Genomic DNA, 18,899 nt, shown 5'->3' with positions numbered 1-18,899 from the left:
GTAGTAGCTCTATTTCGGAAACTCGGAAGCGCATCTAGAGTATGTCTCCATATACCGGTGGCATATATCTAATAACCTTATCTTCCAGATTATCTTATCAACCGGATTAAGCAGACAATTCCACGAAGCTTAACTGACACTATCGTTTCTAGTCAATAGAAATTAACAAATACCAAAGCATAGAACTGCCATTCGGAAATCCGTCCATTAAACTTTAAGCTATTAAACGACATTTAGGTGAAAGTTTGATGTAAAGCTAGACATAAAGACTGTGAGTGGGGGCCCCTTGGTTAGAGTGTATAAAAGATCCCTAATCCCTATTACATCCGAAAGCTCTGCCTGGGCATTTTAATCAGGAACTCGTATGAACCACGTTTCCGGTTACCTAAAGGCCTGCAGCGTACGGAATACGCTAAACATATGTAAGACCGTTTGTATAGCATTCATGATTACCTATTACCATATTGCGTTTTACTGTTGATTTATTTGAGAAAATTATGCATTTCGGCCTGAGTGTTCTTTTTATACTTCTTGATACAAGTTCTCGAAACCTAAATGCGAGGCTCGAGCGGTCGGCTATCCGGTCAAGTGAGAAACCTGTATTTTTTTTGACGTCAGCACTCTTCATTTCATGCGGAAAAGAACTGACCATTTGAAGTAACACTTAACAGTAGTACCGCACGAAAAACTCAAAAGACTTAGTATACATTATGAATCCAACATCCATCTGAGTGTGTCTGGTCGTTTTACGACAGTGCAAAACGTCAGTTTATGCACGCACTGTTCGTGCGGCGTTTTCTCACGTACGCGGAAATTCGGTGCTTGCACCTACCATCTAGATAAATAACGAGTTAAGCTGAATTTTGCGCAGAGTATTGCAGGAATCGAAATCATTAAGAATAAACTTAAACTTTTATCATCTGACTAGCAGTTGTTCTATATACATACGTAGCTCACCAAAAATCGATTATTGAAGATAATTTAAATTAAAGGCGCCTCAGAAAAGATGGCCAAAAAACACACGAAGGAACTTTATACCTAACAAAATACACAATGAACTGAGGACTTCAATATTAAGTGAATATTACTTAGGAAAAAATCGCTCAAAAAGGAAAGCTCCAAGAAGAGGCTTTCTTTTTGTTTTAGTTGATTTTTACAGTTTCAAGCATAAAAATTGTTTGTTAGACTTCAAATCAGACCCAGAGCGCTTAGGAGCAATGGAAGAAACAAACTTGTGCGACCTTGACTCTTTTATGAAGAAGTCGTCTACGTCGTATTACAAAATATGTATAATTTCATAAAGCAGAGAAAATAAACACATTCAGAATAAAAATGTCTAAAAAGCATCCTTACCGTTACATCGTGAATCGAGTGGGTTCATTTGTAATTATCGACAAAATGCCTTAAAATCTACGTTTCATACCCATAACCTGCTTCAATACAGGGGAAAACACCATTTGTCTGCAACGGTTTGAAAGCGTGAGTATTTGGATTGCATCGGATGAATGCAGCTCTGTTGTGAGTATTGTCGTCTATAACCATTCGTTGCTGGGCTAGGAGACTCGCTCTTCAGTAGCAATTGCTATCCATTGCTAACGAGCTACAGGGGTTAGTCACTAAGAGACAAAGGTGCTTCTTGTCCCCAAGGTTTTTACTAAGTAAGTCTGCTTCTTAAGAACAGTTAAACTAGTGAAAGGTGGAACCAAAGAGCAGCTAAGTTAGCGCAACAAAAAACACGGCACGGAGGTGAAGACCAATATCATTAGTTAGTTGTATCGCGTTCTTCGCAGAAAAAATGGATGTCCATCTTACCTCAACTGCCATATTTGCCAAACCTCACCATCCATTTGTCTTTTGGAAGAGCTTTATGAACATTGGAAAACAAAAGTTTTGGGACGGCCAATGACGTCCAGCAAACAATGAAAGCGAAACTGACCTGACTGAAAGATTATGAAAATATCTTATCGACCGCCTTATGAGTGGATACTGATTTGTGATAGAAGCAAATTTAGCACTGTCATTCTATGTAATATATACATATATATAAAAGCTGTAACATGGCGCATTTATAAGGTATGGCTGGACGCATAGTCGTAGACTGGCACCTTGGACATCCTGTATAATCTTGGCATCAGATTAGAAACCTAGTTTAACTTAGTAGAGATCTACATACGTATGCTATATATAGTAGACAGCAGTCTTTCCTGAGACTAATCTTGATCCGAAGAGTATGCTTTCGATCTCCGATAACCAGGAAAACTGATAATCGCTTCGGAAAATCATCCTGTGCGAAGGCACTGGATAGTAGTTGTTCCTTGCCTATATTCCTAAAACAAACCTCCTGTCTTCGCTGAGAATGGCAAATTAACTCAAGCCTTCTACAGTAAACAGCCGGCCAAGAGTTGGTTCCAATTTATTCCGCATAGCCCGATATCTGAATACGTCCACTAAATTGGCCAAAGTAACCTTTAGCTTTTACACCGAAGTTCCGAGTTTTCTACTGGTAACCTAGGAAGGCTAATCCCTTAAGATCACGAAGATCAGGCAATTTAACCAGGTCAGCGATGCGTTACAATGTTTAGTACAAAAAAAATGCTTTCTCAGACGTTTTTGTAAAGAAGATATGAAAATGGCGTCGTGATGCCCTTCTATTGGGTCTGCGTGCTGGAAATGAAAATGGTTTAGATCATTTCCATGTTTGTCTCACTACCACAAACTAAATGTTGTGAAGATGATAGTATACTACGTGTTATAAAGCGTGGTCCAAAAACTTTGGTAAGAGTTTGTATTGTGTATATTTGACTGGGAGTAATAAGCAATAATACATACGTTTTTTAATAGCTGGCAAATAAATTCTTATTTTAATATTACGAAATTTCTTTTCTTGTTAACTATTCCAACTTTGTGTACCATATAACCGTATACCGGTAACGTCCGAGGCCTCAAATTTTAGTTGCCGATTTCTCCGATAGTAGATTTCTCTGTAAGCTAGGGAAAAGGTCGTACTAAACAAATAAAGTATTGAAATAATAGTTCGTCTGGGAAGGGTTACCTTAAATTCACAATGAGACTTAGCAACATCTCAAAGATATGGTCCAGGGAGGTTTAACTCGGATTAAACACTTTCTGGATACTTGAAGTTTGGGAGCATTTATCAATGGAGGCGTCCACACGCACACATTTTCTTTAATTCATTGCGAGGTGAATATGTGAGCACTTCATATGGCACGTGCCATGTATATATATAAAATCCAGTACCATTTGATTTTGTTATCCTCTTGATCTTCCAGAATATTTAAACTTCAAAGGCTTTGACGCTACTTAGACTATTTGGACCACCAGTTTAATGTTGTTTTAACTAAATAAATAGATAATTAACTATAAATCTTTAAAACTGACACGCAAAGCAATGTTTGAAAAATGTAAGGACAACCTCACAACGTACTGCCTAAGAGAAAATCATTTTTAAGTATTGCCTCGAGATTTGCTATATACAAGACGAAATAGAGTTTGCGTTGCTGTTTGAACCGAGGCCATCTTACAAGTTTTTAAGTTAAGCTCGCTTAGAGGATACCTAGTTCATCGTGAGCCTCCTCTGAATTTCAGTTTATTACGGTGTCATGACAACATCCACACCTAGTGGAAGACGCCAGAACTCAGTGAAGGTTGGATAATAATATAAGTGGTAAAAACAGCGTTTGAAAACCGCCTATTGTCTTGATGTGGTCGAAAATGTTTTTGAGTGCTATTTTCCTCTAAAGTGTGATTCACAATATATTAGAATAAAAAGATATATATATATACAGAATGGTACGCATAAATTTGAGATTTTCCTTATGATTTATTTTTAAGACTGTATTTAAGCAAACACAGATATTTTACCTTTTTTTGTTGTATGAATTTTAAAATGTCTACCCTGATGATCAAGTTTATTTGATGTAACCTTCGTTCACATCGATAGCTTCAATTTAAGGCATAATCCACTTACTAATCATTTTTAAGTATTCCTTCTCTAATCCGCAAAGATCTTTTTACATATGGTTGTGCGCCAAACGATGTTGGCCAGCGTAGACTCGATAGAATGTGGTGTAAATATGCGCCATTCAAAAAAAAATCCGGCAGAGTTGGATTTTGAGTTGACAGCAGGTCAAAAGGCCCAAAAGTGCTGGGATTTAATAAGCCCAAAAAAATACAAAAGGGGCAAAAAGATTTAAGAGGATCAACAGTTAGAGTCCATTTGGATAATCTAGGGCGATGTAAAACACCTTCCTTTCGAGAGAAAGCCGCTAGTTTCTGGCTAAAAAATCCAAGATCCTCAAAAACAATTTTTTGCACCATTTACATTAATTTTAACCACCAATAAAATATGTTATTTGATGTGTTGATATGATACCGTATAGAGTGGCCTGAAGGCCTGTTTCAACCTAGCAGTTAGCAAAAATAATTCCCTTGATCTCTGTGGAGACTCAGCTTCGTCTTCATAAATCCGCATTGCAAAAAAAAACTGATCAAAAACGATTTGATCCAGTGAATCAATATGTATTACACAAGAATTGCTCATAGTTATACTTGACCGAACAGAACATTTTAAATGTTTGTTTTATATATATAAAGTATCCATAGATCTAGCTATTCGTTAGCCATTTCAACAATGCACGATTTATTACTAAAACATAGCGGTATCACATTTTCTTAAACCAAAAAAACGCTTTTTTTTGCTATACGGAATTTCTGAGATATGAACTACGCATAGCAAAAAAAAGCTGTTGGATAAGCTGATTCATTGGCAATCAATCCATTGCTAGCGATCGTAACCATCAATCCTTCATCGATAACAAAAACCCGACAATTTTTTCCGTGAATTTCTATTCCACGTGTCAACTTCATTTTATTCGCTTCTTCAGCATCACTGTCATCCTCATCACATCGACATCCAATTTATCGTATCGTTCATCCTGTCTTGTTTAAAATTTACCAAGCTTTGGCCAGAGGGGCAGCCAGGGCAGGGGCAGCTAGTGCAGGGGCAGCTAGTGCAGGGGCAACTAGTGCAGGGGCAGCTAGAGCAGGGGCAGCTAGAGCAGGGGCAGCTAGTGCAGGGGCAGCTAGAGCAGGAACAGCTAGAGCAGGAGCAGCTAGGGCAGGAGCGGCGATCGCAGGCTTAGTGATGGGAGCAGCGTATGACACGGCGGGGGCAGCCACAACAGGAGCAGCGTATGAAAAAGCAGGGGTAGCCAGGGCCGGAACGGCGTACGAAAGCGTCGGGGCGGCCAAAGCAGGGCCAGTGTACGAAAGAGCAGGAGCAGCCAAAGCAGGGGTAAGTCTTCCAGCCTGGGCAATGTAGGCTAGAGCTACAACAGCGACGATCTTGACAGCAAGCATGGTTGATGTGGGGTGTGTTGGGTCGTTAGTGTTGGTGGTACGTCGATGGTTGGATGCCGCTTGCCGTTGCGATGTCTAAACGCTTTACTATGGCTCTCTTATATACAATGTATACTTGGGAGAGAGGTGGCAGAGTGCGCCTAGCCAACAGCTTTCAGAAAGGAAAGGTGGACTATAAATAATGGGCGGACATTTTGGCACAGCGGAGCAGTACAGTGCTGCTGAATTGTGTTTATATTATTGATATTGTATCGTTTACGACGATAGTAGTATGCGATATAAGAAGTACCGGTAGTAATTATTACGGATTGTCAATCTGATGTAACATAAACCGAAAAATTGGAGATTTCAAATGTCAACAGGGAAAATAAGTCTGGTGACAATGTGCTTATAGCGTTATTATCAATTATAATTGCTGATTTAATTGGTACCCAAACGACCCGTAGTAATGAAAACCAGTGAGGTCTATTTAATCTATTGTATATGGTCCGTACGTTCCATTACCTAAACGGACCGTTAGCGATGGTTATATCGAGGCTTGTTTTATGTCGAATTTCTGCAGTTGGCAAGCTGTCTGATTAGGTATTAGCGGTCATGAAACTACGGTGTAACACGCTTGGTGGCTGAATGTCGCTACGTTACCGATAGGACGAGTTGCCATGGCGATCGTGCTCTCATACTTTATCGAGGAGACTTCAGGGGAAGTATTTAACCCCCCCCCCTGTTCCTCAGGTAATCTAGATGGTGGTGTGTAAAAACACATACATTGCGTTTTTATCTACACAACTCTTTTGCGAGGCTCAAATAAAGAGCGGATTAAATTTAAAATAAACCTAGTGATTATTACTGCAATACTAGTATTACATATTTTTCAATGAGTTATATATAGTTTATATATATATTGAACAATACCATAGGGTCGTAGATTATCATTTCATAGTATAATAATATTTTAAAGTAATCTAGTTATTGCCGTCCAAGATCAGCATACCGCATTGTTAGTGTTGGGAACTCGGTGGATATTATTGTTATCATTATTATACCTCTGAGCTTTTTTCCAGTTTGTCTTTATTATTGCAAGGTGTAAAACACATTCCATTTGTAACATCCTGCAGAATGGTGAAACACGTTATGGCCTTTCGAAACACAAGCTTAGTCCTGCGGCCCACCATTCACAATTTGTCTAAAACGGGATCTACCTCTTCTCGCCATCTAGTCGTCGAGTTATTCTGAGTAGATATAGAATTAATTTTTATTATATTAAAGCATCCCTGAATTTCATTACTACGTGCAGTTATCAGCGAAGAATAGACCCTTGGACTGTTCATTGGCTATAAGCACAAAATTCGCAAAGTACTCTTTCGTAACTAATATTGTTTAGCTTTCGCTAGATTGCAGCCTTTGTCGCTTCGCATTTGCAGTATCTCTTGACGGTTTACAATGCGCGTGTTGTACGATTGTCGACGAGGCGGATGCGTTTAAAGTACGTTTACAGAAACTCAAGGTTTTTAAACAGGAAAAGCAGTGCCAAGAGTGGCTATATCCGAAGTTTAAACGGCGTTATTTCTTTAACATATAAAGAGACCATGTGGCTTCGCTGAGGAAAAATGCTAAAAAGACTCGAACTAATTTTGTGGTTGGCCACCGAACAATCGCCGCGTCCGTTCCGCAAAACCGTGCCCAAACCTAATACTACAACAAGGACGTTTCACGTAATGTACGAAATGGGGCAGAAGTCCGTTAACAGTTGGAGAATCCTTACGTAGGATCTGTTAGGGTAGCAGGGATAGCTAATAAACCGATATATTTGATGCTCTATAACTCCGTAACTGTCAATAGACTTTTTTCACACTGCCATTGAATCATTCGTAAAATGTCAGACACGTTCTCGTGGTGCTATAGCGGTAATGAGTTTATCAACTAAACAGAAGAACGCCTCTGGTCCATGTTTCAAAACCACGCGTAGATAAATTGAAGCGATGGTTAAGTAAAGCAGTACTACTACGCGCGAAAATTCAAAATACTAACATAAAATGTCGTAATTAGTGATGTCCTAATTAGTGTATATACTATTTACTTACATGAATGTAAAACTCAGCTTTGTTATTTAGTGTCCGCATTGGCTTTCGGATAAGCTGTCTATGCGAATAGATAACTCAAGTAGGTTATCGAATGCGACTTGGCTTCTTGTCGATTTGATGAATGATCTACCTTTGTTATATAGAATACGAGCAACTGAAGCTTACCGAATAGAGCGATGCACTCGAAATGGTCACTGGGGTATAGTAGAAACAATGGTTTGCAAATGGATGCATATTTTATAGGGTAATTCTGTTGAAGCCCAACAGCGATCACTCTTTTCGACTTTCTCTGTCCCCAAACGTTGCAGAAAGGACGCTTTTACGTACCATCAAAAGAGGCAGCCTGTATCAGCACCCGATTATAGGCTTTCTCTCCTGAGTTTAACGCTCAAAACGTTGGGCTATCTTATTACCCAGTAAACTTGTAACTACACGTTTTTTGCGAAAGGTTTATATCTAATAATGTGCCTGTGAAGTAGCTGGGATCCGTAAACGTGTCTCGAGCCTTTGCATCCTGAACGACCACTAAGTGTCACTCCTTGGTTGGTTCCCAGCATGAAAAGGTGCGCGTCTATTTTTGGATTCGAACCTGCACCGCCCCCGGGCAGCAACCCTGGTCTTGGTCAACCAACAAATTAGTTGTTACCACGTACAGTACTTCTAAAATCAGTATTAAGCAGCTAACCTGGTTCTCAGAATTTTTAATTAGCTTTTACCTTGTTTAAAATCTTCATTCATACACAGCACGAGTAAATCTGAAAGATAGTTCGAGTCAAAAGTGGTATAATTTCTGCCCTTCTCCGCAACGAGCTGCATGAAAGCAATCCATATAACCATAAATAAAGTAGATACTTCACAGTAATAATTTTTTTTTTGTTAAGTAATTACCTTGATTCTATGCCCATCAAACGATGATGTATACCACCAATAACGGAACGATAAAAATGGTGGAACCTTAATCTCTTGTGAGAATAAGTTTACTATTCAGTTTACTGGCCGTTTTAGACATAATTTTCAAATACTTCGTTCAGAATGCTGGCACGCCTACATCCATATGCGCTGAAACAGCCGGGGTGCATCTGCATATATTTAATATTCGGCTACAAGTTGCCAAATACAAGGGCCGAAGTTGTCTGATACCGCTTCTAAAAAACACTAACGGAAGTTTTAATAACCATCATTATTGTTATCTCTTCAGTACTTATCATGAGAAAAATAGGTTTGACTATGAACCCCGATCTTCCATTTTCCATCTACCGTCACTGGTTTTTTTGTTTTCAGCGGCCTGCTTAGAGCCTTTTCTCTTCATTACCACTCGCTGCTCTTCTTCCCTCATCCATCGACATTACCATCAGAATGATCAGCAATTTTTCGACCTTTCATTTGTCAATTTGTGTGGTTCCCTGTATAAGTCAGCACAGTACCAGGAGGGTAAGGGCCCACGCTTAGTATGTACTTATATCGGACACTTCGATGCGTCGACCCTTGTACATTGCTTAGAAGGAGTAACTGTTTATTAGACATAGGTCAGTATCGATGGCTTAGTATCGCTTTCGGGCCAATCAAAAAGCAAGGCCATCTTGGTGGTGCGATCCGCATTAATAGGACCAGCTACGTTCTTCTAATATTCTGCATCAAAACGCTTACGGTGCCCTACTTGTGGACTGTGCTGGGCAGTCACTACACCCACTCTTGTCAGATCTTGTTGCCTCTCGCAGGGCTACCAAGATTTCGGCGCTAGCACAATCTGTCCTTCCGGTTTCTGTCTACGTGTGCGCGTTGCCATACGACTGATCTTGACAAGCACAACAGTACGAATAAATCATTCGGTACGATCAACGTATAATACGTTTCTGTATTTGTATATTTCTCCTTGTCCTCATACACACACGCCGCGCGTGTATTTTAGAAAGCTCGTCTCGGTGCCGCCACGTTAGTACCAGCTGCATCACTATGTGATGTATTTTGTTGACTCCGTCGCGCCTTCTACCGATTTATGGCTGTTTAACAGTTAATGCAACGTGTTGTTTTGGTGCGACGTCACACCCAAATATTTGTACTCCGCTGCCTGGTCACTGGCGATCATACCGGACCCAGACGGATCATATCAGAACACGAAGCAGTCAATAAAATCGCCGACGACAGCATCAATGGACTACAGTAATAGTAGCAACAACAATTATGTGAATTGATCCCAGCTACTAAAAAGCAACCCATTGAAGAGCTCGTACTTCTTTATTTCGTCGAACGGGCCGCACTTTTCACGAAACAGATTATACGATCGCCGATCTTCGTCCGAAGTTTCCGGACGCTTCGTTTCACTTTATGTTGAACAAGTAGCCTTCCATTCCAGGGGCTTTCCAGATCCTAAAGATCTGCAAAAGAGTCCGCCGTGAATTTACATCATGGCCTTATATAAGTACATATTATCATGAGAAATTGTTACTCACCTAACTATCGATAACGTAATTCGAGAGCGTGTATGTACTTGCCATGGCTTTCGTAGCAGCGAAACCCAAAGGAACCCCAGAGCCAAAAGCTATTAGGGTTATTTGCAAGTTGGCCAAAGAAAATGAGCTGGAATCCTGCAAAGCAAAAAGAACATCGCCTCACAGGTTTTTTTTGCAACGACGGAGAATGACATGATACATCATCGATTCCAGTTTCGCCAGTTGTTTAGGTAGCTAGTGTTCGTTGAGCATTGAAAAGTCGTGTCGCAAGAACAATAGGTATACTTAAGAATTGGACTATGTTAATTATCATTATTATCAGATGTTTTTGCGTTGATTTTTCAGAGATTGGCGACCAAGCCATTCGTACGGACTGGTGCGCGACTCTATGAGTCACAAAATATTATCATCGACCTTATCGCCAATAGATTTAAAATTATCGGATAGGTCAAGGGGGAAGTAGCAGGGAAATCAACGTACGTTTGCGTGGAAACTTTAGATAAGAATAAACTCACAATTTCGCCGGTGATTAGATGTGACTAAGTTTATATTTATGAAAATTGTAGGTGTAATAACGATGAGTTTAGTGATTTTTATAAAGTTGGTTTTATTTGTTCGTATCGTTTCTCTATTATGCGAAACAAATCAAATTTCGTATGGACATTTGTATGGGCTATACACGATAATCCCATTGACATTTGAAAATATAATTAGATCGTCACTGTTACTTTGTTTCGTACGTTAATTATCCTTTATCTTGGATAAGTAATGAAAGTGTCTAGTTATTTTGTGGTCAATGTGTGAGGCCATAAATTGAAGGAAATCCAGCAGGTTTTATAATTAGACAAACACACATAACGATTGTAGTTGAAATCTAGTACATGGACGCTGTCCTTGAATAGCAGACGTTGAAAAATTATGATTAACTCAAGCAGAGCTAATGAGATTAAAAAAAAAAAAAAAAAAAAGAGTTGCCAGGTGTTATTCCAGTGATATACTAAAGTTATTATCGAAGGCGAGCACATTTTTACGCAAGTGAAGTTTTCTTGTTATTTATATTTAGTTTTAAAAATGGCCGTCTTTTGAAGACGATCCGTTAGTGCAAAAATTAGGCATGATTTCATAAATAGAACTGTATCCTTGCCAAAAACTGCTCTAACTAGTGGCTGTACTGCAAACAGATGTTTAGGACGTCTATCGAAGGGGAATACTGCTTTTGAATAACGATATACCGTTTAGGATGCTACGTGTAAAGCTATGAAAAAGCAGGAAACATAAGAAAAGGGCCAAATTACTGACGATTAGATTAATCGTATGGCATTTTTCTATGATAAGCCCCGATCGACGATACTATTGTTTATTTCTCTAAATTGAGATTTGACCAACAAGAGTTAGTCGTCTTCCAAACATACACAGCTTTCAGGGTGCGTCCTTAAGCTCATAGTTTACAAAAAAAAAACACTAATGCAAACCAAAGTTGGAAAAATTTTAATAACTTCACCTTTACGTAATCACGCCATGTTAGATGTCTCCAGACAGAATAATCAACCCAGTCAGATTGTTTGGGTTAACAAGGTCTTCTTGTGAACGGAGGCACCATATATCGTATTGTAACTTTAATTATACGTTTATCATCGTGGAAACATCTATGAAATGTCTCTAGCACATAACAGTTATGCCTTAGACGGCTAAACCTATGGTCGAAATGGTCAGCGTCGATGATCGCAGGTTGTGCTATTGACATGCGCTTTAAAACATGGCTAGACAAAGAACACTCAAGGGATTTTTAGTAAAGGTGCGGACGGGCGGGGCTGTTTTAAAAAGAAAACGGAAAAACGTTTTTGAAATACAGTATTTTATTAACCAGCTAAAAGGTATTCGCCTGACGAAGTTACGGCGACGTCCGAATTTTCTTATAAAAGACTATCTCTCTTGACGGGATGACCTTTTGGTCTATTGAACAGCCGATTTTTCTACTTCAACGTTCAGGACGTGCGACTGGGATGTACTTATTGAGCGGTGGGATTATCAGCTAGGATTAGCAGAAAATAATTGCTGTGAAGATGGATAGCAAAACCTTTTTATTATTTAATTTGTACTACACCGGGACAGCGTTCAGTGTTGCCGAGGGTCACAGCAGGTAGGATGTTGCTTCATGTTGATTAAAGAAAATCAACAATCATTTTAACAGGAGACGATTTTTTTAAGCGCTCCAACTGGAGTTAAGGATAGAAAACGGTAAATCTTCCTTTATTTTTTAGCCGATTCGCATAACAACAGCCTTTGCGCTATGCCTGACCACAAAGATATCCGCCACTTTTTAATTTATGGTAAATACTATTATCAGCAGGATTTTAAATCATAAAGAACGATCGAGTAAACCGACGCTGCTCGCAACTTTCATTCAGTGTCACAATATATGAATCACCGAAAATTAAAGCAACTCCGATAAAAGTATAGAACTTTGTTACTGTTAGAGTGTGGTGGCGTTTTACGTTCGGTACTTAGGCATTACTTTAGATGGCTAGCTTCCAGGACGAAAACAAAATGTGTCTCTGAAGAAGCGGATTGTGCCGACTTACTTCTAGGTGACAGAAGAAAAAGTTCTGCGTTTGAAACCTGGACGGGTCAGTTAGTTCTGCCAATATGGGTCTGCATACAAACGCCTGGTAAGCATTGTAAGTTCACGTAAGGACATAGGAGATCAAAATACTCAGCCTGATCCCAATAAATTAGAGAAAATTTAACAAAACTTTACTAGGTATACAGATAATTCTGTATCGCAAAGGTCGTTGCCTGAAAGCGCCATTTTTTAATCTGTTGGCATCCTTGCAATAGTGTGATATTACGGATAGGTAATAAAGGATAATCTAGAGTTGAAACCTTAAGTGATATAGCAGACCGACTAAAAGAAAATGCAAGGAAAACCCAAACTAAGCACTACAGCCTAAGAATATCTTCAAGTGAATGGACTATTGAGTTCGATATAAAAACGCTGGAGGTACCCACCGAAGTGAGAAGCACAGTTCAATACTATCACTCTGTCTTGACGAGTAACTTATTTCGCCTATTACATTGATTGATATTATACAATAATTTTAACTAGTAGACATTTTTTTGCGATAATTAATAGTCATTTCGATTAACTAACCCCAATTAAAACTATCGGCTAAGCCTACTTTTTGCGATAATAGAAAATATTGCAGCCAGCCAGAATCTTTTCGTCAACATATATATATATTTACCCAACATCAGACGAGAACACCTAGATACAGAGTATTGTTCTGAAATTGTTATCTCAATAAAAGTAGATTTTCCATCGCGATTACAGCTTTGATTCGGAACTTAATTTTTTTTTTAATATATAATAACTACTATTCCTTTTTTAGTCCACAGACAACTTTTTAATAGTAACCGTACGGCAAGCGATATTTGTAGGTGCCGATTCGTTGAAGAGCCGCTTAAACATGCTACACAGAAAACATATAGGGAGGAATTATAATCTGTCCTAATAGCAAACCAAAATTTGCGAACATGCAGGAGCTTGAAAGAGCTAAAATTTCAAAATACGCAAAAAAATTAAACGCGACTAACTGTTGGAGTTTTCCTGGCCGATCCAATTGGTCTCTTTCCTGTTTTTTTATTGCCCCTTCAAAAACAACTTCGCTGGGGTGAGAGCTCTAACAGGCCCTCGTACAATAGAGCTTTATAATCTGTACGCATTGTCGATGATTCATTTTGGGGATATTTTAGGATTCGAGCACACATATGTAAACACATATGTGAAGGTACTACTACGTTTGTGGATATTACGGTGCGGATTATTTAATTCACGATTGTATTTTCCAATCTACGGGAAACACTGTGGTGGAAAATGTGTGATGGGTTTCCAGAACGCTGTAATAATGCCGAGACCCCCAGTCTATTACTAACGGGACAGTCATCTAGTTGGGAGCAGTTTCAAACTGACGCCAATATTAAACGACTAAATGCACGTACCTAATCTTTGTTTTTTTTTTACCAACACTGCAAGATTTTACCTAGATCTGTAGTATAGTCGAAAACTCAAACTAGTATTAATCGAACAGAGCCTGCTTAGTGTCATGCTTAGAATCAAAACTGGAAGTTTCATAGGAAGAACCCGTGTAGCGATGAGGCACATTTTAGCAATGAGAGAAAGAGGGAATGTGTGTTAAAGAAACCGACAATTCTCGGCCTATCCACGCTAGGCGTATGTGTACCTCAAAGAAAACGCTGTCACGGTATGTAGGCCAGGGGCATCGTACGCAGTTTTTTGACAAGATTTAATTTCAAAGAGATGACTTCAGGTTGTCTTGTACCTCAGATCGTTGAACAAGGTGCGTAAGGCCCGCAGCGTTAGTAAGGTGTTCCAACTAGTAACGTAGTCGTAGTGTTGAACGATTACGTCAAGCAGCGGCCAATCCTCAACCGATATGGCACCGGAAATCATGTGATATAGCTCCGCTTCTTATGGGAATATGTAGAAGCAAGGTATACACGTATATACATACGGTGGCCAAAGTTAACGGGAAAATTCATATCGCCAATTAATAGATAGGGCCAGATGTATGTGACACGGAAACCGAATATGAACTATTGATAAAAAAAATTACTGCAGTCGATCTTACCAATATTTCGTTTAACTAGAATCTTGAATGCGCAAACGTATATGTGGACACGTTTTCGTTTTTATCTGTTTTAAACTTATTTTAAAATTGCCTCTCTCAATTAGTCGGTCAAAAATTAAACTATAATAGTGACGTAAAAAATAAGTTCAATTTGATTTGTACCTGATCTATTGTTGGAGTGTCTATTGAGTGTTCATCTTCAATTATCTAGAGAACGGTGAGGTGTACGGCATGAGGTAATGTAAGTAAACTTTAAACGCTTTTAATGTTTTTTTAACGTTTGATCAAATCTTGTACGGTTTTGCGTACATCGCCTAGAAAGCGATACTGCTAACTATATAAATTTAAAAAATATATATAATTTTTTTAATTAAATCAATATATTTATACTTTGAGTATAAATATATATATAGTGCATAAAATAACACAGTGTGTTATTTTAGTGATTATATGGTGTTTCTTACATAGCGATTTAAATAAGATAATTTATTAATCTGAATCGATCTTAGCTATAGATTTATTATTATTATCTGTGCTAATTTTCGTATATATTCATAATCTCCACCCTGCTACATTATAAGCGAATCTATAATTTATATGGCCATTAGGAACCTCTCCTTACACAAATTCCCTTAGAGAAAATAACTGGATTACACATTCTTAAGGAAATAACAGGGATATACGTTGAACAAGCTGTGTTTAAGCGACCTTCGATGCAACGTTTTAATCTACTACAAAACAACATTACCATCTAAATACACCGTGTTTCAAAAAATTTTTCCCTAGAAAACTACCTCACCCATCGAGCACAACGTTGCTACCATCGAAGTTGATACGCGTGATGTAGCTGCTGAGCTAGGCGTGCATTGCAATATCAATGCGCCAACACGAAGCTATAGAACAGGAATACACGAACGGTCGTTTAAAATTTGGCAAAAAATTTATTGGATACGAAAGTGATGTCCGATAATGTCGGATATATATCAGTATCGCTAAAACCATTCACTTTTATCTTAGTAGTTGCAAAGATATTCGTAGGTGATTGGCCCCAGCTGGACGTTAGCTCTTTGGCATTTGTTGTGGACACTATCGTTGCCAAGTACCCGAACCATGACATACGCATCCCTTCTCGGATGCGTTGAATAATACTGCGGAATCAATGTGACAATTACGAATCCAAGACTCTCATAGAGCGCAATAGCCCCGAGGTTTTCGCTCATAACCTGCAGGTATATGGCCTGTGTTCCAAAACGCTACCGAAAATACAACAATTCAAAAATAGTGAGAAGTAAAAATGGCTTCTTTCAGATCTGCTAATGTCACTAGTGATCTCTTAATTAATGACTTGAGGCCTTATCACTTTGTGTATTACAAATTCTTGTCAAGGGTTGAACAAATCGGTCGAAGGTGGGAATGATGTGTAAACTACATTGAAATATAGGTAAATCGGCCTGTACATACTTCAGTAAGGCCCAATCTATATGCTCGTAATAAGGATTTATAAAATCGTACCGACTCAAACCCATTATCTGCTCGTCGTAATGCATACTGTTATACAGACCGCATAACTTGGAGGAAGACAAATCTAGCGATGTAATAAACGTCCATTCTAATCGATAGAACACCAAATCATATCTACTAGTTCTGAGATAAGGTTCATGGAAAATATAGAAGCATGAACAAAAAACATGACACTTACTAAGTTTGGACAACTTTCAAGTTGTTCTAAGATTGTATTCATGAGTCTTCTTCCAATTTGTTGTCTTCGGAACGGCTTATCGACAGCAAGAATCTTTACCAGGAACATCTTGCTTGGACACAATCCGAACTGAAGTTACAATCAGTTGAAGTTTATTACGTTCCCTTAGGAGCCGCATAAATTGAACAAGTGCAAAGTAATTTGATCAGAAAGGCCTTCGTCCTATGCAAAAGACATCGTGCGGCCCTAGCAGAAGTCGAGGTAAACTCCGCTTGCTATATAAAAGTGTACCTGGGTTATTCGCATAGGACTAAAACTGCCGTGACGTAAATGTTAATCAGTTAGTAAAAGTATTCAGTGTAAATATCAGTAAAAAAAAAAAATGGAACTATACGTAGAATGCATAAACGGACCTACCCTTTGCAGGACAGGTATAGGGGGACGAGGTTCTTCTAGTGATCCAAAGACGAGCCCAATTAATCTCCCATGCGCCGTGAAAGCGCCATAAGCACGACACGAAGAGTTCAGGAAGTCTCGCTGCTCGAATATCGAACAGATTTGTTGGCAAGGGGGACATTGAGACGTGTCGATATTGTACAGTATAATTGCCAATATACGATAGGATTTGCGAAGGCGTTTTAAGTACGACAACAAAAAGCAACAGTTCAACAGAGAGCCTATATCAATATATTAATAATGAGGACATTTGCCGTTGAAGACGCCCACGCAAACGACACGCGTTCACTACCCCATTCGCCGTTCACGATGGCTGGGGCAGTCCATACTTGCTCTACCTATTCAGGTTTCGAGGGTGTCCGCAGGGTGGTATCGGTTGGATTGTGCTACCGCTAAGATCGCAACTTCATAGGTAAAAAAACCCACTGCTTTCGGGTAAAGAAGACATTGTACGTTTCCTCATTAAATGTGTCATTTAGATATACAATAGTTTTTTCAACTGAAATTAGATTACGTCACATTGTTATGTTACTCATGGACCATTCCGTGAAAGAAACGTCGTTTAATTCAGAAAAATATGTAACGCCTCGCAATTGTGGCCAGATAAGTCAAGCTCGTGGCACCTTTCGAGAATTTTAGATTCTAAGGAGGTCGCTAGTTATATATATATATATATAAGCGTCGACACATCCCCATCGTACTACTTCTTGGCAAACGACGGTAACTGCAGGATTGTAGTTCGTCTGTTTTTTTTTTTTTTTTTTTAATCATCGTATGCTTTTTGAGAAATTTGAAATCCATTCTTGCTAGACGATTTAACGTATTGATATTTGAATAAGCCAGTTATTAGGATTCCTATCTAGGCCAAAAAATATATTGTGTGTATGTTTGCATTCATTTTATATATTTCTGTTATACGAAGGCACTGAATTTAGCCCATAGGTTGTCGATAGGTACAAGCTAAGTTCTCCAAGTGTAGAAAAATAATGATTTTCTGTCACTGTTGTTTTCGGCAAGATAAAAATACGGTTCTGATTTTTACATACGGAATCAACACTTGTTCAGACAACGGTCGAGCAATCAAAGCACTTGACAGAGTTATAAAGCATAAAAAATCATGTCAGTCAGATAAGCCCTTTCCTGTTAGATCGCAGACTAGTAGAAATCCTTTTAGCTCTTACCAATACTCAATCGACCAAGTTACAATGGCGGTATTAGTTCGACCTACTAACATTAAAATTAATTATGTTTAACGAACTTCAAGAATTTACATTCCTACAGAAGTGACTCACCTCCAGAAAAGCCCGGTGGTAAGAAAGGGGCAAGTTGGCATTTGCCACAGCCGTCATCTCGTCTACATGTTTTCGAAAAAGAGGACGAATCAATATCTCATTATTTTGCCTGCAGCCCGATAACACGGGATAGTTACCCCGTCTATAATAATTTTGTGTCGGATACGAAGACATCGTTTCTTTTCGAGAAAAACACGGAAATCGGTAGCACTAAGTGAAATTCATAAAAGGAGTTATCATCTGGCCATGTGGGAAGACACGTAGTTTAGCTTGTTTCGATTGATGCCACATATAGGCAGGTACAAAGCGACGCTAAAAATCGGCTCGCGGGAACATTCAAATACTCTGTTTGAGAAACGCATTATATACATATTATACGGGGTCGAAAGGGTGGTGTGATGGCGGCTCAATAGATAGTAGCTCCTAATGGTTTTAACGCTTTCGGCTTTTCCAACTATGTGAGCAGACCATCGGAATCATCTCTTCGGTTTAGCATCAAAAAAATTGCCCCTACTAGAAGGTCTAATTGGGGTGGGTCTTGTTGGATTTACTACCTGGGGCTGTTTTGATAGAAGTGTTTTCTTTTTTTTTTTTTTTAATTTTTAGTCGTCGAGTTACCGATTAAAGCATGTATCATACGGTTATAGCGCTAAGTTAAGCTAAGTAGCTTCTATGCTTTGAGCTTTTAACGTTTCCATTTCTAGTCGATCCAGCTAGATAAGCAAACCAAAAAAACACAGTTCAACGTCACCCAAAAATGACTATAGGCACAATGTGATTGATTATTATCACAGTGCCTCGTTATATCTGTGATTGAAGAATGTGACCAAGCAAACTCATTTTTAAGATAGCAGATCTCTTTGTCTACCAGCATAACATTACTTGATAATAAA

At 38.8% G+C, this 18,899-nt stretch overlaps 2 protein-coding genes across 4 annotated transcripts; both read right to left on the bottom strand.

Moving 5' to 3' along the window:
* Positions 1–4,624: 4,624 nt before the first annotated feature.
* LOC111270643 (uncharacterized) lies at positions 4,625–5,473 on the bottom strand. The gene has a single exon (XM_022850986.2). It carries the CDS (start codon positions 5,377–5,379, stop codon positions 4,972–4,974), a length of 408 nt encoding a protein of 135 aa, XP_022706721.1. The 5' UTR covers positions 5,380–5,473; the 3' UTR covers positions 4,625–4,971.
* A 3,472-nt stretch (positions 5,474–8,945) lies between these two features.
* Positions 8,946–18,323, bottom strand: LOC111270646 (uncharacterized). 3 transcript variants are annotated; one of them, XM_022850990.2, is made up of 4 exons: positions 18,007–18,323; positions 16,676–16,795; positions 16,259–16,387; positions 8,946–9,835 (listed from the first exon to the last, which is right to left on the bottom strand). In XM_022850990.2, the coding sequence occupies exons 1-4, from the start codon at positions 18,178–18,180 to the stop codon at positions 9,779–9,781; spliced, it is 480 nt and encodes a 159-aa protein (XP_022706725.2). In that variant the 5' UTR covers positions 18,181–18,323; the 3' UTR covers positions 8,946–9,778. The 3 variants fall into 3 exon arrangements, with proteins under 3 accessions (XP_022706725.2, XP_086828680.1, XP_022706724.2); XM_086972554.1 differs by lacking the exon at positions 8,946–9,835 and adding an exon at positions 15,477–15,812 and having other exon boundaries at positions 16,259–16,366; positions 18,007–18,319; XM_022850989.2 differs by lacking the exon at positions 8,946–9,835 and adding an exon at positions 15,477–15,812 and having other exon boundaries at positions 18,007–18,315.
* Positions 18,324–18,899: the final 576 nt, after the last annotated feature.

This window comes from Varroa jacobsoni, unplaced genomic scaffold, assembly GCF_002532875.2.
Source record: "Varroa jacobsoni isolate VJ856 unplaced genomic scaffold, vjacob_1.0 contig00045, whole genome shotgun sequence".
Taxonomy (NCBI): Eukaryota; Metazoa; Arthropoda; class Arachnida; order Mesostigmata; family Varroidae; genus Varroa; species Varroa jacobsoni.
This window is presented reverse-complemented; position numbering and strand designations above follow the sequence as displayed.